General features: G+C 43.8%; 1 protein-coding gene across 1 annotated transcript in view; it reads right to left on the reverse strand.

The window, feature by feature from the left end:
- LOC117873497 (kinesin-like protein KIF20A) overlaps window positions 1-21,388 on the reverse strand; it is a 36,959-nt gene that overhangs the window by 4,364 nt on the left and 11,207 nt on the right. Inside the window, exons 9-17 of the mRNA XM_034762943.1 lie at window positions 19,982-20,053; window positions 16,646-16,792; window positions 15,848-16,013; window positions 14,167-14,340; window positions 12,864-13,003; window positions 9,958-10,123; window positions 2,557-2,674; window positions 2,412-2,479; window positions 327-446 (exon numbers count right to left, since the gene is read on the reverse strand). Of these exons, the coding sequence (XP_034618834.1) occupies window positions 327-446; window positions 2,412-2,479; window positions 2,557-2,674; window positions 9,958-10,123; window positions 12,864-13,003; window positions 14,167-14,340; window positions 15,848-16,013; window positions 16,646-16,792; window positions 19,982-20,053 (1,171 nt within the window). The remainder of the gene's footprint in view (window positions 1-326; window positions 447-2,411; window positions 2,480-2,556; window positions 2,675-9,957; window positions 10,124-12,863; window positions 13,004-14,166; window positions 14,341-15,847; window positions 16,014-16,645; window positions 16,793-19,981; window positions 20,054-21,388) is intronic.

Genomic DNA, 21,388 nt, shown 5'->3' on the forward strand with positions numbered 1-21,388 from the left:
AGTCTCCTCTAGTTTTCCATATCTACTCCCCTCTACACAAATCAAATAAAATAAACCTTTTTACATATTACCAGTTTAGAGAATACAAGCACAGGGGTTTGACATTTGAAACCATAGTACAAGAAGTGTCCTGTATGGTCAATTCATACCCTAAAGACCATAAAAGATTCAGCAAGCAGCCAACTCAAAGACAAGCTTTATGCTAGCACTAAAAGGAACAAGAACCAAAAATAAAATTGCTATCTGCTATTCAGAAATAGCCTTGTAAAACCATCAGCTGCACTACCTTTAAATTAATGGTTAGTTTCAATACTTGTTTGACAAACCTTGAGCATTACCATGTGTGTCAGTCTACTGTTTTCCTCAGTTGTTTTTCTGCAGACTTCATTCATTTCTTGTAAGGTTTCATTTAATTTGTGTATTTTAAGCTTCAGAGATTTTATAAGCTGCACAAAACAATATTAAAGTTTAAGAAATCCTTGAAAGTTTTAAGGGTATATATACTTAAATGCATGGAGAGGTATTTAAACATTTGAGGGTGTTATTAGTATTCCACAGCAAGAGGCCATTAAGACCCCAGAATGAAAAAAAGTGGTCCCATGGTAGAACAGTGGAATTTTACAAGTGTATCTTAACCACAATAAAGTACAACCAGCACATATTAGAATTGTTCTATCAGGTGCACTGCAGGAATAAGCAGTTGCCATTCTACTAAAGACAGGAGAGTTGTGACCACTTACACCAGCAGTAAGAATGGAAGGAAGGACCACAGACTGCTCCTGGAATCACCTCACAGGCTGGGGAAAGTGGCAGTTTAAAGCCTACTTTCTCTCCTTCCCCTCCCCCCCCCTCCTTTAACACTGTTCTATTGATTGTGTTTATGTGTGACTAGTTGTGAACTATCTGAGCAGGAGCACAGTTGAGATAGAGGCTCAACCTCCTAATCAAAATAGGTTTTGAGAATTAGTGCCCCCAGCTATACTCCACTATAAAAAACAAAAAAGCCCCACTATTAAACTAGTTCTCTAACAGGCTTTGAAGTTATAAATACTTACATTAAAAAAAATCCTTGTGCTCACTACGTTAAATGGGCAAATGTGGGAGGGGAAAACTATGCAAAGTAAGAGCTGAGCCACTGAGTAGGAATGTATGAGAGAAGTGAAGCAGGATAGAAGAGTGGGATTTCCAGGAGAATTAGTAATTCCTTTAGACTGTCTCCACTGCCTGAAGTCCCAGGCTACCATTCCAGCAATAGCTTGCTGCTCTTTTAGCCATTTTAAATTTGAAATGCTGAACAACTCACAATTAAGCTTTTGCACTAGAAAGCAAGTTTCGTTTTCAGGCCAAAAAGTTGAAATTGGCTTCAGGGCCAGAACTTGCTGCTGAGATTCTGGAGACTGGGTATAAGAAGATGAGTGACTAGTCCAGGGACTTTAAATAAATATATTATATACTCAAAATTAGGGCTAGTAAAATATAGAAAGTTTCTCACAAAAGTAAAAATGTCTGGTTTTCAGCAGAAATTGATGAAACTCTCTCTACTATATGAGTATGTTTATTAAAAGCTGGCCAAAAGAGAGATTTCTCCTTTCCCTAGTGTGCTTTTAATTTATTTTTTATATATATAAAAATTAAAAGCATATATATGTGTGTGATATAAATATATTTATTACACACACACACACACACACACACACACACACCGCAATAAGCTACTCCAGGGTGTGAATTAGTAAGCGATGGGTACATATGAACGGTTGAAGGAATTCTGGTTTGGGGTTGTGCTTAAACGTATACCAGTAAGCCTAATGCACACTCTGGATATTACAGCAATGAGCCATTTAATGTTAGACTTCCAGATCTGCACTCCATCCAGAAAATAGCTTTGACAACCAACCAAGTAGTTAGTTTCACTTCACTGTGACTTTAGTGCTAAAAAAGAGGAAGGACTGCTTTTTTAATGGCACTGATCTGAAATTCAGTATCTGGGCTGTTACCCAGCATCCTTGGGCAAATTATTTAGCCTACACCTCTGTTCCTCATCTCTAAAATATGGGGCAATAATTATTTCCTACCTCAAAGGATTGTTGAATAAAGTGTTTGTGATCCTAGGCCAGATGTTTTGCTGATTCTAGTTTCCACCGCATCCCGACTATTAGAGAGGATATGTAATTGTCACTACAAGATGACATTCAAACCAGTGACAAGCCAGAATGTAAGAGAGCCCAATTCCCATTTTGGGCACCAAAGAAAACTCAGCATATTGGGTAGGAACACTTTTGAAAGCTTTTCCCCAGTTGAGAGAGTTCTATTGCTGAGTATTTGAAGATCTGACCCTTACAGGCTAGAGCCCTCAATCACAAAAACAATCCCCCACTCATCCAAGTCTAGGACAAGATAGAGAAATTTACCTCCTCTTTCTCATCGCACTGTCTCTGCAATACTTCTGAAGTTCTCTGCATTTCCTTATATTTAAGATCTATATATGATAAAGAGAGAGTTAAGCTGGTTTATACTCTACAAGAAGAACATACTGGAAGAATATTAGATGCTTACCTGATTTCACTTTATCTTCTGCAGTCAACACATCTGAATTTGGGATTCCCAAAGCCAACAATCCATCTGACCGCTCTCCAAATTTTTGTTGCAACTCTAATATCTTCCTATCTCTGTCCTGAACAGAGGAAATGCACACTGATATTTGTGTAAAGAGAATATACACCTGTGACTAAAAGGTTGGCCTTTAACCAAGTTTACTACTGTAAATGTTGATCATATTGAACATTGGAAACAGTTGCCAATTGATGGGTTACTTTTAAAAAGTTAGTCTTACTGAGTCTTCTCTAGAAATTTGTGTCACTCTCTTGCCAAGGCAGATGTGTATTCCACTTAGGAATGTGCATGCTCAGCACGCCAGAGCTGGAGACTTTTGCCTAGCAAAGCTCAGTGGTTTGAGCATTGGCTTGCTAAACCTAGGGTTGAGAGTTCAATCCTTGAGGGGGCCATTTAGGGATCTGGGGCAAAAATCTGTCTGGGGATTGGTCCTGCTTTGGGCAGGAGGTTGGACTAGATGACCTCCTGAGGTCCCTTCTAGCCCTGATATTTGATGATTATGGATGATGATACCTGTAGAGCAGGGGTTCTCAGCCTTTTTCTCTGAGCACCCCTCCCTTACCCCCACCTGCTATAGAAACTCCACAGCCCACCTGTGCCACAACTGCTTTTATGCAAATCCAGTAGATTAAGAGCCAGGGCCATCATTATGGGGTAGCAAGCAGGGCAACTGCCCAGGGCCCCACGCCACAGAGGGCCCCATGAAGTTAAGTTGCTTGGGCTTCGGCTTCAGCCCCAGGCGGCAGGGCTCTGGCTTCTGCTTTCTGCTGTGGGTCCCAATGAGTTTAGCACTGGCCCTGCTCTCTGGTTTATTTTGGCAGACTCCTGAAACCTGCTCATGGCCCCCCAGGGGACCTATACCCTGGTTAAGAACCGCTGCTGTAGAGGGCTCATGCTCCCGCTTCTTGGCTGTAACCCCTCCCCTCACTATGAGGTGGCGCCACCCTGACCCCCCTCATTTCCTTTGCACCAAAAGCCACTGACAGGAGACTCTGATGCAGAGGGGCCAGAGCATGGGTCATGGAATACATGTTTGCATCACATCTCGAAGAACCACAATTACAGTAAGTAACAATTTCTTCTGAGTAGGTGCAGATGTGGGGTACTGCTTATGAGTCACCTATCTAGAGGCCGGGCTCAGAGTCTACTACAATTGGGATCGCAGGACCGCCCTTCTGAGGCCTGTATGCACTTTGGAAGATGTGGTCATAACATAATGGTCTGTAAATATATGTATGGACAACCAGGTGACCGCCCTGCAAATGTCCAGTATGGAAATGCCACTGAGAAATGCTATCTATGTGGCTTGCACTCTTGTGGAGTGAGCCTATATCTGCTGAGGTGTAGCTGAAGCTCTCTCATATGCAGCCTTGATATAGGATGTTATTAATCTAGAGATAGTCTATGAAGAGACCGCTTGCCCCTTTGTGGTTCACATATGACATGAACTGGTGAGATGAAATACAAAACAAACAAAAAAAACCACACACCTCTTTAGTCCTATCTAGCCTTTTATGTAGGCATCACCTGACATCCAGAGTATGGAGGTGCTATTCTTCTGGAAGAGCATGGATTAGGGGAAAAAACCCACAGGTCAATACACTGCCTGATTTAGATGACACAGAAAGCACCTTGGATAAGAACTTTGGGTGAGGTTGCAACATTACCTTGTCCTTGGAAAACAGTGCAAGCTGGCTCAGCCATGAGGGCCTGCAACTCATAGACCCCTCTTACCAAAATAATGGCTGACAGGAGGGGCAGTGGACAGGGTGCAAGAGGCTCAAATAGAGGGCCATATAGAGCTGCTAGAACAATGTTTAGGTCCAAAAAGGGAACCAGTTCTCAGACCAGAGGATGTAAGCAGAGAAGCCTCTTCAGTTTTTTCCAATGCCACAATGACGAGACTTGTGATTTCCCTTGAAATCAGGAGAATGGAATCCTGATATCACTGCCAAATGCACTCTCAGCAAACTGAGCACAAGGCCTGATTTCTGAAGATGTAGCAGTTACTCCAAGATATTCTGGATGGAAGCCCATCGGTTGGGTACTGAAGGTCAAGGACCATACTGAGAATCTTTTCCACTTGGCTAAGTAGGCTGTCCTAGTGGAGGACTTCCAACTGTTGAGTAGGACTTGCTGGACAGCTGCTGAGCACCGCTCCTCCTCTTCATCCTCCAGCTCATAAGGTGCAGGAAGCTGATTGAAGGATTGAGGGTGCAGCCATGGTCCTGAGTGAGCAGGTCAGGATGGAGAGAACCAGTATGGGAGGCTGAGCCAGCAGAGCAAGGAGATCTGAAACCCGGCATTGTATCTGCCACACTGGAGCAATGAGGATGAACTTGACCTGATCCACCTTCAGAATTATCAGAAGGTATACAGAAGAGCTGAATGCCAGCTGCCGTGAAAGACACTGAAGACGGAGCCTGGACTAAGGCCCCCCCTGGGAGCAGAACAACTGGTGACACCTTTGTTTTCCTTCATCGCGAGCTGGTCAATCATGGGAATGACCCAGAGAACACTCTCCCTCAGGAACCACTCATGGCCTGGGTGGTGGGGGGAGAAAAAAACCAACAACAACAACAACAACAGAAAAACACTCTACTGAGATGGTTCATGAGACAATTTTGCACCCCTAGCAAATGGATTGCTACCAGAGCGATGACTTCTTTGATGCAAAATTGGCACAGGTTGATCACTTTCAGACAGAGTAACCTGGAAAAGCACTTAGCGCATTGCAATAGTTTTGTCATGAGTGTGTGAACCATCAAGTGTCTGATGTGGTCCCAGAAGGCATGACATGCATTGTGGATGGCCCAAAGTTCAACATGCAGATATGGAGTGAGGCTGCACCCTCAGTGAATCTAGATGCACCCCCCAGCACAGAAGGAAAGCATCAGTAACCACTGACTTGGTCAAAGAGGGCTGAGTGAAGGGGACTTCTGGGCACACATTGTGTGGGGACTCCCATGAGTGCAAGGAATCCAGGACTAGTGGAGGAAGACAAACCATGTCCAGAGAATGCAGGGAAGGTCAGTAAACCATCCTGAGCCACATCTGAAGAGGGCGACAATTCAACTTGGCACACTGTGTTCAAGGGGACATGTGGCCCAACAGGCTTGGACACAGGCGGACTATCATAAATGGCTGAGACGGCAAACTGAGGCAGGCCTGCAGAAATGCCTGGAAGCGGTTGGTTGGCAGGAATATCTTTGACCTTGTGTAATCTCAGAGGTCCCAATTTACTCTATTTGTTGAGCAGAAGTCAAGGTTGACTTTGCTCGACCGTCTGGAACTCATTTTAAACACTGCAAACTAAATGTGACGTCAATGTGGGTAAGAACCTCCTCTCTGGAGCCAGCCTTCAGCAACCAATCATCAAGCTATCAGAAGATGTGGATTCCCTTCCTCCTAAAATATTTCATGATATTGCCATGCATTTGGTGAAAACTCGGGGGGCAGAAGAGAGGCCGAATGGGAGGACCGTATACTGAAAGTGGCAGTCTCCTACCACAATGTAGAAACTTCCTGAGGCTCAGCAGAATGTACAGTGTCCTCAAAGTCCAGGGCAGCAAACCAGTCGTTTTGAGACAGTGTGGGAGGATAGCCGATAGAGTGACCATACAGAATCTCAAGTACTTAATTTGTTGTGGGCACGAAGGTCAAGAATGGGTCACATCACGCCTTTGGATTTCGGTATAAGGAAATACCAGGAGTAAAAACACGCAGCTCCAGTGTTCCTATGGAACCTCCATTGCTCCCAACTTCAAAGAGCTGACCTGCTTGATGAGCAGTGTCTCGTGAGAGGGGTTCCTGAACAGGGACAGGAAAGAAGGGTTGGAGGGGGACATGGAGAGGAACAGGATTGCATAGCTCAATCCAACAGTATCTAGGACACAGCTGTCAGAGGTAATATAGTCCCAAGCATTATTAAAGTGGACCAGTGCTCTGGTCAAAGGAGTCAAAATGGGTGCTTGGTCTGCACTGAGGGAGGGCATGTGAACTGCCCGAAGCTCAAGCCCAACTGCGTCCTCCTGTGGGATCTATCCCCCTTTCTAGGGTAGTCCTATTTCAGGAGAAAAGATTGTGCAAAGGAATGCTGCAGGTGACATTGTTGCTGCTGCTGAGCCTCATAATGGTATCTTTGCATGGATGACCTGTTCACTTCCAAGGACCTCAAGGTAGCCCTGAAATTCCTGAAGGAGTGCAAAGTGTCAGTCTTGTCCAAGAACAAGACTTTGCAGTCACAGGGCAAGTCCTTGATGGATATCCAGAGTGATTCCAAAGTTCTGCAGCCAGAAAACCTTCCTCAGTTACTGCCAAGGCCATAACCCTGGCCAAGGTGCCAATAACATCAAGGGCGGGCTGCAGGAATGTTTTGGCCACTAAGCAGCCTTCCACAACAAACATCCGGAACTCCTCATGCAAAGCCTCTGGCAACTGGTCCTCAACTTTAGCCATGACTGATCAATTGAGGAAGTCATATTGGGCCAACAAAGCTCATTCATTTGCAATCCTCATCTGCAAGGGCGATGAGGTAGAGTGGCTGGATCTTCTAGGCAGGAAGATCTACGAGTCTGTCCTTGAGAGTAGACTTGAACTTTCCTGGCCAGACCCTGTCATTTACCGCTGTTACAAAACGGGAATTCGGGGCCAGATGGAAAAAGAACCCCTCAAATCCCTGCATGGGAACAAAGTAGCACTTTTCCACACGTTTTGCCATCAGCAGTACTGAGGCCAGTGTACTCCACAGGGCTCTCGTGTGCTCAAGGAGCACATCACTGATTAGGAGGAACACTCTCCTTGGGATGGTGGGCTATAAAATGTTCACCAGTTTGCGTGTGTTCTCTTGGAGGAATGCCGCTTGGATGCCCAGGGGCATAGTTACATGGGGTAAAGGTCTTGTTACGCCTTAAAGTTCTCTGGAACAGAAGGAGAGGACAAATGAGGAAGCACAGCATCATCCGGCCACTGATAGGGATAGGGTATTGGTGGCCAGGGACCTCTGTCCCGGCCATGAGGCACCTGCCAACCTGGGAGCCATACTGGTCCATTGGCATCCTCCGGAATTCACTTGTTGATGCGGAGCAGGAGGACGACAACTGACTCTGAATCGGAGCACCGGGATCTCAGCAACGTGGGCAGAGTTACACCCAAACATTGGTCCAAGTCATCCGTCGCCCAGAACAAGGTGGGAATCTGGGCCCCTGATGAAGGCAGTACAGAGCATGCTGGTGCCACAAGAAGCATTGGTTCTGATGGAAACAGCGGTACCGGAGCATCCAAATGCACCAATGACAAAAGTGGTGAGAGCTGCCATGAGAGCACTTGCAGCATTGAACATGGCAGGGCTGAAGAGAGCACTAGTGCTGAGGTTTCCCGCACCAATTCCAGTACCAGCTCCATCCCTACCACAGGAAGGAGAGCATCTAGATGCAGTGGCCACGGACATAGAGGTGCAGTGGCTTGTTACATTGGAGGTGGCGCAACCCTGGGAAAGTCCTGGACCAACAGTGAGATCAGGATGAAGAGGCAGAGGTGGTATGTGGTGGCCTGGTACACCAACAACGTGGATGAAATTGGTACCGACATCTCCCTTGTTAGTACCAGGTTCAACAGATGCCTTAAGACAGGAGCCAGAATCAATTATATCGGGTTTCTGCATTTCCCACCTGGTACCAGGGAAGGGTCAGATGTATCCATGCCTTCCTGCCTGCCAGAACTTACCCTGTGCTGGTCTGCACATTTTCAAGGGGAGGCAAAGGAGTCGCCCCACAACTTGGAGTGGTCCCAAGACCTCTTCCTCAGCACCAACGACAGAACAGCTCCTCTGTCTCTTTGGCAAGACGCCTGCCCCAGAATGAGTGGCGGCAGTGCGATGAGCCCGAGGGGGGCCTTGGTACCAGATCACGCCACATGGCCTATTCAAGCAGGTGCTGCTTGAGGCAAAGGTCCCACACCACTTGAGTCCACTTCTGAAACAATATACAAATTGAATAGCGCTCTTAAGGTGTGCCTCACCAAAACAAAGCAAGCAACGTGTGTGGGGATTGCTATTGAGGATCACCCCTCCACACTAAGGATAGTGTTTAAACCCCAGTGAGGGCATCACTGGGGAACACTAAAGTTATTAACGAATACTTATTACAATAAAATAGGTGCGAGATCGTGAGACTTCAACCACAGGTGGTGAGAAGGAACTGTGTTGGGGTAGGGAAGGTGCCATCTCAGATAGCCAGGGAAGGTGCCAGAGCATGAGCGCTACCTTTCTACAGGCAATGCTAGGCAAAAGCTCAGGCATGCTGGATGTGTACACACCTAAGTGGAATACACATCTGCATCTACTTTAAGATTATGTAATTTAGTTTAGGATACAGCTACTAAAAAATTCAAGTATTGAGTATAGACTCAAGAGCCTTTTGGGTTTTATTAAAAATTTTGATTTCTCACCACAAAACTACCAATCTCCTGACCATCAACTGCTTCCCTATGAACCTTCAGAATTAAGAACTTCTACGAGGGCTATCCCTCTCACTCACCATGTCTCCACTCTGCTTTTCCTCCACAGACACTTCCCCTCAAAGATTGAAGTCTTGCTCCCACCCTCTAGACAATGGTGGGATCCCATCTTAGCTCCTGGCTTCTATGCCATCATTCTCATACCGGCAATCCTTTGCGTTGCTACCTTCCTCCTCCAGTCATTCTAGGTCTTTCCTCCTGACACAGCTTTGATCAAATCCACATTCCCTCCAGTTAACACACACACAAAACTGATGTCTAGGTGGAGTGTGCAGGTAGTGTTTCCACACACAAGAGCTCATTGGTGTTAGCCACGCAGAACGTGTCTACCACGGCAATAGTACACCCACAGCTGGCCTGTGTCAACTAACTCAGGTTTGTGGGGCCTGGGCTGCGGAGCTAGAAAACTGTAGTGCAGACATTCAGGCTCAGGCTGGAGGGTCCCAAAGCCCAAACTCCAGCCGGAATGTCTACACTACAATTTTATAGCCCCACAGTCCAAGTCTGCCAACATGGGCAAGCCGCAGGTGTTTTATTGCAGTTTAGACATACCCACAGCCAGAGTTCCCAGAGAAGCTATTAGCATAGAAACAGTGTCAGAAGGAGACTGTCACCCTACTAGCACAATAGGACCATGAATTCACAGCATAAATGAGTTGAATAACCTCAAAAAAGTTATTTTGGTGGCTTAGTTTACAATGTTACAGTTAAAGGGAGAATTCCTGGAGGATACCTTTAAGGAAAGGCAATGTTACATAGGCTGACAATTTAAGGACACTGCAATTTAAAAAAAAAAAAAAAAAAAAAACCACACAAAATGAAGTCTACCTCAACTTTCTCTTGTTCAACTACGAACTCTTCTATTGGAACATAGTGGTCTTCAATTTGTTTCATTGCACACATATATGCATGTTTCTTTATAGCTTCCTTATACATTTCAAATTTATTCTCCAATTTTTCCTCATAACTTTCTCTCATATCTTCCAAGCGTTTACTGAGAATGATAAATAAATCAAGTTAGCTTGCTTGAGTGCTACATTTACACAATTTTACAGGAGTCAAAGTGTTAATATTTCAAAACTACACATGAAACCTAGAGAGAGTTGGACAAAGATTCAAAGTAAATAAATTAAGTAAATTAAGAGGTTAAGTGGGAGACTAGCAGAAGAAATGTCCAGTACTCTAAGTTCTACTTTTTAAGCCTGTAGTAATTTCACTTAGTCCTTTAGTCAGTCTGGTCAAATTCTATTTTTCACTATCAGAAAAATAATTCTAGTTATCTATAGTACTAGAACATTGTAAGTTAACAGAGAAATCAAGAGAAGCCAAAAATTGTTGTTTCTGGCTCCTTTACTGTCTAGATATTAATGCTAGCAAGGACTTTTTCTGAGCTACTTACAATGGTGCTATAATGCAAGTCTATGGGACAACTATATATGCAACAGGAAGTGTTATGTGCATATTTAATGCTGCAAGTCAGTCAAGTTTGGTTGGTCTAGTTTTCTATACTACTTTGGTTTGGTAACAGATATTTGCCAGCCCAGGACAGCTTAAAAACATGTTATATGTCACTGCTTTGATCTATCATTCAGCTGATGCAGTCACAGTACACCAACTGGCAATACTGAAAAAGGCTCAGAGCTATTTATATGGTCCCCATTTTGGTGAGGCACTCAAATACTGCAATCTTTAGTGGATTTATACTCACACCACCACAGAGGTTGGGAAGGGCTATTATCCCCCATTGTACAGTTGCAGAACTGAAACACAACAAGCCTAAAGTCACACAGAAAGCCAGTGGTGGAGAAGGCAATCGAACCTGTGGCTCCAATCCTGAGCTAGCACTCTAAATACTGGACCATCCCTCCAATCCTTAATATCTAAGCTCAAACCCATTTGAGATTGAACTCCTATGAATTTGATCCACTTTTAAACTTGAGCCAATCTACAATTTAGGTCTTATTTTGGCATATAAGTGCAGTTTGAGGAACCAGCATAAGCTATACTGGTACAAGCAGTGGTGAGTTGGAGCCGGTTCGCACCGGTTCATGGGAACCGGTTGTTAAATTTAGAAGCCGTTTTAGAACCGGTTGTCCAGTGTGAGACAACTGGTTCTAAAAGGGCTTTTAAATGGGGCAGGTGTCGGGGGGGGGGGGGGGGGCAAAGAGGGAGGGGGGGGGGGGGGGGGGGGGGGGGGCCCGGGGGGGTGGACCATGACCCCCTCGTGGGGTGAGGAGGAAGGAACCACTTGTTAAGATTTTGGCAGCTCATCACTGGGTATAAGCACTTCTATGCCAGTATAAACTGCATCTACATCAGGAAGGTTTTGTTGGTTTAACTGTGCAGATTAGCCTACCACCCTCACACTCCAAACAGAACTACATTGATAAATTTAAGTTTAAACCAAGCCTTAGATGGGCTATTCCAGCCTTAATTTTTTTTGGGGGGGGAGGGGAGAGGGGGGCAGAAAAACCCAGCAAGTTTCCATCAATAGGCAGTGACAGACCTGACATATTAACACTACTGTAAGACCTGTCTAACCAATTGTCTCCTATTTTACTACACTACAGTACAATACATTTCTGTGGCATTCCTATTAGGCTCATCTCGGCACCAATCATAAATACAGGGGTGAGGTACACAATCCCATTGTGATTTTCGCAATTTTTTTTTAGAACTCCCCTAGAAAAACATGGGACACCATCCCAAGAAAAGATGCAAAAATGCTACAGGTAATTTCAGGTTTCTTTAGTAGCATGCAGATGCCTACAACCTCAGTGCTTGCTTGATTTCTCTGTGTTTAGTCACCTGCAAGAGAGGCCATGGTCTATCATGGCTAGCCTCTTAAAATGTCAGACAACTGTACTTTAGTGGAACAGAAGCGGAAGCTGAATGAAAATGAATAGCAGAGAGAAGATGAGAGAACTAAGCAGATGATTTTTCTTGCCATCCAACTGCTTCTACTACCTAACATAACACCACACACATGGGGATGGCAAAAAGAGAAGACTGGTGAACGGTTGGCAGGAAAGAGGAGGTCTGAGAAGAGCGGGACAGGGCGAGACTATTTTTCATAACTATTTGAAAGCAGTCACTCATTGTACATGAGAGCACTCACACCCTATGTCACATGCAATAACATTTGAAATACCCATCAACTTTGCAGATTCCCAAATTATTGAACCAATCCCTGGAGTTACCAGGACCATTGCTCAGAACCAGCTCTATATTCTGTGTGCAGTCACAGTATTTTAGCCACCAAGAAGTCAGTAATGGTTCGTGGAGCTGGCAAAAAAACACACAAAACTGTGTGCTTACAAAGGTGTTCTACCACTAATGTAGCAGTTTGTATTCTACAGCAATCTAGGAGAGTGTCCTCAGAGGTACTGAGTGTATGTGATTAGATCCAGTCTGTCTTACCTGGTCTGGTAGATTCTCATGTACGGGAAAGTCAGAATGAGATATCCTCCAGTAATTTCAGGTTAACCATAGAATAAATTCAGTGATGCATACAGAGGACACCACCACTTTGTTTTGTTTGTTTGTTTTTTGGAAGCATGCAACAGTAGTCTGATCACTGAGACATTTTCTAGTCTTTTGCTCTTGGGAACAATAGAAGAGCTTTAGAGTTGGCCAGCCATTATTAGCTTCCTCTCTAAATGGTGTATGCATGAGATGTTCCTATTCTATTCCATCCCATCATGTTATATATTTTTGATGGTCTCATCACTTACCTCCAAGTTTCCTCGGTTTCCAACAGTTGTTGAAACATGGCTTCTGCCATCTCTTTACGTATCTGCACCTCAAGAAGAAGTTTACTCTGTCTTTCTGCAACTAGCATCTTCTTCAGGTTCTCAGTAGTTTTCAAGAGCTCCTGCATTTAAAATACTTCACTTCAGAAACCAAGCTAAAAGCAAGAACAACATGCAATTAAAATAATAAAAAAAAAAAAAAAAAAGTGTTATTTACCAAGCAATGGAGTTCATAAAAGCTCTCTCTAACTGTCCACTATGGAACATGAAACCCCATCTCATGGGCCTTTCTATGTTGGTTTTCCTATTGAAATACTGAGGTTTCATCAGAACTGAGGCATGTGCCAGAAAAATGATTCTGAGCCCTCTCCCACTGAAGTCAATGGGAAAAACTGATATTTACTTCAATAGCTGTATCTTGCTCCCACGGGGGCGGGGGGGGGGGGGGGGGAAGAGAGAGAGTGTGTAAGTTTTAAACAAATAAACTAATACCATACACAGCAATGATGATTGTGAAGCTTGGTTGAGGTGATGAAGTCAGAGGGTGGGATATTTCCCAGGGAATGCCTTACTGCTAAAACAATGAACTATAACAGCTGAGCCCTCAAGGGTTAATACATTGTTGTTAATGTAGCCTCACAGTCTACAAGGCAGCACAAATGGAGGGAGGGGAGACAGCATGGCAGACAGAGACACACCCTGTGCATGAGAGAGAGAGAGAGATGCGCATTGCCCCTTTAAGTACACTGTCTGCACTCTAAATACATTACCTTTTTAATTAGATCAGCATGTTGAGACAGCAGCTGCTGCCAGCAAGCTCCCACAGTCCTGAGCCCTGTCGAGTTCCCCCCTGCTCCACGGAGATGGGGCAAGTGGGAGGGGGGACAGGAGAAGGGGGAGGAGGACACCCTGACATTAACCCCCCCCCCTTCCGCCCATCCCTCCACCACACAGCAAGCAGGAGGCTCCCGGGAGCAGTTCTAAGGCAGAGGGCAGGAGCAGCACATGGCAGTGGGGGGAGGGACAGCTGAACTGGCAGCAATTGATAGCCTGCTGGACAGCTGCCGCACAGGGAACTTAGGGGAGCTGATAGGGGGCTGCCAGTCCACCCTGGTTCCAAGCCCCCCCCACTAGCTCGCTCCAACGGGCTCCTCTTTCTGCAAGCAGTGGACTGCCAAACAACATTATAAGGGAGCATTGTGTAATTTTAAACAAGCATGTTCTCTAATTGACCAGCAATGAAACAAAGTTAACTGGGACGACTTTAAGTGAGGAGTTACTGTACCTCATGGGTCATGATGGTGATGTCCACTTCCTCTTCAGAGGAGGTATCTATATCTTCATCAGGAACCTCTTCAGCAGATATATTGGCATCAAAATGTACTATAGGCTTGCCATTCTTCCCAACCAGTTTTGGAGCAAAATATCCAAAGGTTTGGGGGTGGATTGTCTGAATAACCTGAAAAATTGTCAAAATTATATGTACTGTGGGGGAAATAGCATTTCTTTCTGGTATAAATATAAAAGAGTTATGTTAACAAGCCTTCCATCTTGCGAAGAATCTGTTAAAATACATATACTTTTAAGACAGAAACAATGATGTTGTCCCTCAGTTTTTATTTATTAAAACAAGATCGTTTTCCTTATTTTCAGAGTTGCTATGGTTAGTTATCGAAGCAGAGATTTGGAAAAAATGTCCAAGAATTTTAACTTTTGGCACATTTGCCCTGAATGACCAAGAGCAATTACCTAAGGTGGCTATTGCCTCATGTGGGATGTAACTGAGAGGTTCAGGTGTACACCCTGATGGGCAAGATTAAGATTGAGTCATGGGACTTTGATCAGAGTAGCTCAGGGATTATGACAGACAAGCTCTATCCATCCAGAGATGGAAGAAGCATGTACTACGAGAGAACTCAAACAGGGAAAGCTTTACATTGAGAGCACTGTCAGAAGCCCTGACTTAGGAGCTCTAACAGTTTAAGAGTGTAATAGAGTTTTACATTTAAAAGTGGGTTTACAGCCCCAAACTAGAAATAAGATTCTCATTCCATGAAGTAAAGGCTCCCTCATGAGAGCAGCAGGAGGTGGACAGCAAGAGGCAGCCCAGCAACTGATTCTGTGGGGCAACTGTCAGGAAGCAATAGGAAAGGGAGTAGAGCAGGGTAAGATAAAATACCACCCAAAATCCTGCATTAAGTGATGAGGCAGGGAGGGTAGGAACTAGCAACCACCTAGGAGGGGAGGACAGGGGGCACAGAGAAGAGAGAGCGTGCATGCCAGCCACTCCCAAAGAAAGTAAAGATTGTTTGAACAGGATTCTCCTCCGGGGTTGTGCACACTGCCTCCAAACCACTCCATGCCCCTACTGACCAGAAGGCAAGACCAGTAAGAAAAAAATTAAACCCAGGTCATGAACATTAAACAAGAGGAATTTGAGCACTAGAGATCTTGTTTAGGATATTGGTTGTAAGATACTAGAGATAGCCTCCTCTTACTGCATCTCTTGAATCTGCTGTTAAAAAGCTTTGGGACAAATGGTCAGCTTGTGCAACTCATTTATACATTCATAACTTGTGCATGCAAATAATTCAGTTGTAATCACACATCGTGTGCATGTGCACAGCTGGCATAACATGGCCAACACTGTCTGGTCACACTAGGTAACTGTACTTAGTTTAGTGCATACTAATATAGGAATGCAATTCTGCATACCTGATTGAAAAATGACAATTTCAAGAAAGTTAAGACTATTAAAAACTTTTTGCAAACAAACAACAGCATTTTATATATAGGAAGTAGTATGGTATATTATAAGCCCATAAGAGACAAGCCAGTTGCACTTCAAATCAAGAAGTCCTAAGTACATTGAGACCATATGATCAGGAGTTTCAAAATATAGTCAATCTAGGCAATTCATAAGTTAAGTGTAAGAATGCTTCAAGGAGAAGTAGACTTCTACTTACCTGTTTGGCTGTAGCAGAAAATTTCATTACGTGCAACGTCTCACTGTGGGTGGAGGCACACTGATTAACGTTGACAATCATACAAGCTTTGCCTTTACCACAGAAGAACGGTTGAAACAGGCGGGTGAGTTTACTCTCTCTGAATGGAATATAGCCGTGTTTCACACTTAAAGAGAAAATTGTACAATTTCCATTAAGGAAACTGAGTGAGTTGTAATATCATATGCATAGCTTTTCTAGATCCAATCTTTGAGGAAACATATGTGCTTTTCCAGAAGAACACTCAACTTTGAATGTAACGTTCCTATCCAACAAAGCTGAACATATTCCCAAATACTTTCCAAGAAATGATATATAGAAGGTATTTTAAAAAGTCAAGAAAAAAAAATATGGACAACAAATCTGTATTTTTGGACAAGTTCCTACCACTCACAAAAAGGAGATACTTGAATAATTTCATGCTGAGTACAGTCTATTTCTGAACTCTCAAGTGAGTCTACTTGCACAGATTGAGAAAAATCTGAATTTATGAGAGATACTGGTTGCTCGCAGTATAAAAGTCACTGGTTTTGCAGTTTCAAGTCTCTTCTACCATACTCGCACATACAAATTTAAGTCTTCTACTTTTCCTGTGGAAAAATTGTTATTATAGTGATGTTTGCAATAAACATATTGCTAAATGTACATGTTAAGTGAACCACTGTGCAAGTTTGCAGAACCACTACCCAAAGCTGTGCACTGCATGATTAGTCTTTTAGCTGAACTAAAACTCAAGTTGTTTTAAGTCTTCTCACTTACTTAGGATTCTGCTTCTGCTTCAGTGCTGCAATGCATTTCCCAAGAATAAAAAGAGAATTATTAATATTCCCTGCTTCTTTTAGTCTGTCTCCAAAAGTTTGTGTCTTATTGCACCGTTCAGACCCAGCCAAGTCACAGAGAGACATTCTAAATGAAAGAATTAATCAATAATAAAAATATTGTACAAGTTAAACACAATTTTTAATATTGTTTACTTTCAGATATGTTGGTGCAATCACTAACTCTTAACATTTCTGGACACACATCTAAGATGTAGACTACAGAGTACCTTCTTTCTAATGTTTGATTCTTCAGTGGCTTTTGCAAACAGAAGGTAAGGAACATGGTTTTGTACAAAGCCTTTCCTTCAATACAAAGTCCAGAGTAGGGCATCAGATACTCATAATTAAGGCTGTGAGTTTGTCATGGAGGTCATGGATTCTGTGACTTTCCGGGATCTCTGACACTTCTGCAGCAGCCAGTGCAGCTCACCAGGGAGCCGCCTGAGGACCTCGGGCAACCCCTGGGCCAGCCGCACCAGCCATTGCTCGGGCAGTCTCGGGCCACTGCCCCCTCCCCAGCAGCAGCAGGAATTTGGGTGCATGTGGGAGGGAGCTCAGGGCTGGGGGTTAGGGCGTGGGAGGGGGGTGAGGACTCTGGGAAACGCTTACCTCGGGAGGCTCCCTGGAAGTGGCAACACGTCCCTACCTCACCTCCTAGCTCTGCACGCTGCCCCCGCCTGCAGCTCCCATTGGCCATAGTTGGGGCGGGGAGCTAGGAGCTGAGGGAGCCGGGGGGGAAATGTCGCCGCTTCCAGAGAGCCACATAGGGAGTCTGCCAGCCCTACCAACCCCCACCCCCCACCAGCAGGGGTCCCAGACTACACCCCACCCAGGGCATGCTGCAGCTCCCCCAGGCTGCCCTTGCACCCAAGCTTTAGTCAGGGGTATATAGTACAACTCACGCACAGGTCACAGGCCGTGAATTTTTGTTTACTGCCCATGACTTTTACTAAAAATACCCATGACTAAAACACAGCCTTACTCATAATACAGCTATAGTTAAATACACTGCGATAGCTTAAATATTGCCACTAGTATTTCCATATTCCATGGAGAGTTAGTTAAGCCAACGTCACAGCCCTTATTTTAAAATAAATAAATCAAACACTAATGGGAACTAGTGCATTCAGAGAATACAACACAACACTAATTCTTTAGAACCAGCATTCATAGGAACCCAAATCTTGGTGTAGGACTATTCCACATCCACCTGAACTCAAATGAATGATACCAATTGAATTGCTGAAGCACTTTCCCCTAGAGAAGAAATACACTATGGAAAGTACTTTGATCCTAGTCAACTTCAGTGCTGTGAGAACTGCAAGGAAATACTAATGCAGAGCATTAGTAATACAATACGGATTGATACTTTTGGATGCAGAGTACTTTGTTTCTTTCTGCAGCTTCCAACATCTGTGCAGAGGACAGGAGTTCCCCACAGGTTGACTCATACAGCCAAGTAACGCTTATCACATAATGCAACTTTTGTCATCAAAGTTTGAATTAGGCCATTGGATTGCCCCCACATGGCCCACCAGAATACTTAGAGAAATATTTGTGCCAGGAAAAATAACTACATTTAAAAAAAAGCAGCCTTAGGAGGACATTTAGGTTGCAAAGTCAAGTACTCAAAAGTTGTGATGTGCTTAAATGTAGATTGCCCATGCAACCTAAGCCTATGCAGATTTTAGCCCTTTGCATGTATATGTTTAATTACATGATCACATACCATTTCCACAAGATCCTACATCATTCAATACACAAGATTGGTGCTGCTCAGGGAATGAGGCAGTTGTTCAATATCATTCAGTTGATGATCTTACCTTATTTACTGTAGGCTAACCAAAGTGTGCAGGCAAATACAGAACACCTCATAGGGCAGGCATAATAGAGTGCCTCACAAATGTTAGTGCTCTTATCTCAGTGGAGATGAATTTATCTTCCCCACTTAGGAAAATAAAAACTGACTCACTGGCAGAGCCATGATTTGAAATCATAACATCGTGATTCAACTCTATATTCATGCCTCCAGATCACGTTGCCTTACTGCCTAGGCACCCACAGCTCCTGTTAACTTCAGCTGAAGGTCTGAGTGCTCAGCACTTTTGCCTATTCAGGCCCCAAGTGGCTCAAGAGAGGCGCCCAGAAAAAAAGGAACATGATTAGTGGCACTTGCCCAAAATTTTGTCTTAAAAGACTTCCTCAATAACACACGTGAGCTATGGCAGAAGCAGGGATAACAGGGCTCTCCTGTTTGGCATTCACCTGCCTTAAATCACCATCCTTTCATCTTCCTGAAGTCCTCTATTTTGTTCTTTTCACTCCTACCAAAGGGGGAAAGGGATCCTATAGATATTTTCTTTCACTACACAACCCTGATTCAGTCCCTGAGCACTGTCCATTCTGTGCACTGCAGGAAGGAGGAGTCCTGTGGGGGGGAAGTTAGTATGTGTATAATACATAATGATCACAAGCAGGCTAAATTAAGGTTGCATAGGCAACCTGACATTCCCCCAACTTCCAAGAGCTTGACTCTGCCAGTTAAGCATTCTTTTAACAATGTAGTTTCCTAGGCTGTTTAAAAGGAAATACATAAAGCAGTAAAAACAAAACAACACCCATCTGCCCGAGATCATGCATCATTGGTAGAGTCTGGACTCTAAACCTTCTGCAGTGTATAACACTTGAGGTGTGAGACTCACTATATTATGACAGCAGCAAAAGGCAGTTACCATTAGGGGAGGCTTGATGGGGTCATGTACTGAGTTGGGGGGAAAATACAGCCAAGCCTAGCTCCCTCCACAGAAGATAGGGGGCGCCTTCCCCACATGGTGCCCCCGATGAAGGGGATGTCAGGGGAAGACTGTCTTGCTCTCCAACCCCCAGAGAGGCTATTGCTACCTGGGGTTCCCTGAGCAGTACATTCTATTGTTGTATTGGGGATGGCTTGGGCACACTCTTAGATTAGAATATTCATCTTCCGTTATTTCAATAGGCTACCAAAAGTTTTCTTGAGGAACGCAAGCTACAGATGGAAAGTGGCAATTTTCATAAGTTTCTCTCAACCATATCTTAATGGAATTCAATGAGACCAATAAAGGCAGATTTCTGGCCTCAAGACTCTCCCCTTACCAAGTTTTAAAGGTCTGCTGCAAACATGGCTCTGAAATACTCAAAGGTCAGAGAATAACTTATAATTCAGAGTGTTAGGTTTCACTACTAGCTCCCCCATAAATATTAATTTTATTGTAGAACTGAGAAGACAGACACTTACTCTGAAACTCCAAGAATACAAGGCTCAGCCTCATCACTTAGTCTTAGTAGTCTGATAGAAAATATGCTGTGACTAGAAGGGAAACAAACAAGTTTTCATTATCAACAATCTGATTTCCAGCTAGAATTACGTTCAACTTTACCTAGTTTTTTTTTTTTAAAACACAAGTTGAGTGGGATTAATATGTACAAAAGAAAATTATTTTTTATTTTGTCTGACACTTAAGGAGAATATTTGTAATGCATTAATTTGATCAGCCAATAAAAGTTGATACAGTATCTGATAATACCATTAAAAAACCAAAAGGTAAAGAGAAACAAATAGAGGTTACTTGAAGTTTGGGAGTTAAGGGTGGAATTTTAATTAGCTGCTTCAGATGGGAAAAAAATGGTTTTCATGATTCACACAGGCTGTTTGGCTTAAGCAGCATAAAGAAATCTACTGATCCAGGATTCATTTTTGGATCCCTGAACGCAAGAACTTCACACAGGAACTAGACCTTCCCCTGTGTTTGGAATATCAACTCCCTGAAAATAGAGGGAGTAGATTTGGAAGGAAGTAGGAGGAGAGGAGGAATCTGTCAGTCTGATCATTCACCCTGGTTTCTAGCATATGCATCATTTAATTTTTGTTCAGTTTACCCAATATTCTGTAAAGTTTTCCTGGTGCATTAACAACATTTTAGTATCACAAGAAAATCCTAAATCAACTAAATCCCTCTGAAAGAACCAGCCATTAGTGCTCTGACAGTTATACTCTGGCTGTCAGACCAAAGAGGGAAACAAAATTTCAGAGTTAAGAATGTTCTACTCCCAATTCCTCCTGCACAGTCTGAGCATCACAGTTAATCTCTACTAAGTAGTTTGGCAGAAAGGCACTCCAACAGTCAAATCACAATTCCTGAAGGAATTCGTTTTGGTGTGTACAGGTCATGAATTACACTCAAATTAATTGAAGTCAGTGTATTCTCTGGAACACCAGTGTAATTGTTCCATGCATGAAGTTTTGCTAAGAAAGCAGATACAGTAACTCCTCACTTAACGTTGTAGTTATGTTCCTGAAAAATGCAACTTTAAGTGAAACGATGTTAAATGAATCCAATTTTCCCATAAGATTTAATGTAAATGCGGGGGGGTTAGGTTCCAAGAAAATTTTTTGGGGGAAGACAAAAGGCATTATATACACTGTACAGTACTGTACTGTGGTGGGGATGTGCCCCTGGCTTACCCCTGGGGCTCAGGGTCTGGAAGGGAGTTAGGGTGCGGGAGGGCATTCAGGGTGGGGATGCGTGAAGAGGCTCAGGGCTGGGGCAGGCAGGAGGTGCAGAGCACTTACCTGGGGCAGCTCCTGTTTGGTGCAAGGGGTGTGCAGGTGGCTCTGCGCAGCATGGCACTGCCCCCATGGCTG

The sequence above is a fragment of the Trachemys scripta genome, chromosome 2 (genome assembly GCF_013100865.1).
Source record: "Trachemys scripta elegans isolate TJP31775 chromosome 2, CAS_Tse_1.0, whole genome shotgun sequence".
NCBI lineage: Eukaryota > Metazoa > Chordata > Testudines > Emydidae > Trachemys > Trachemys scripta.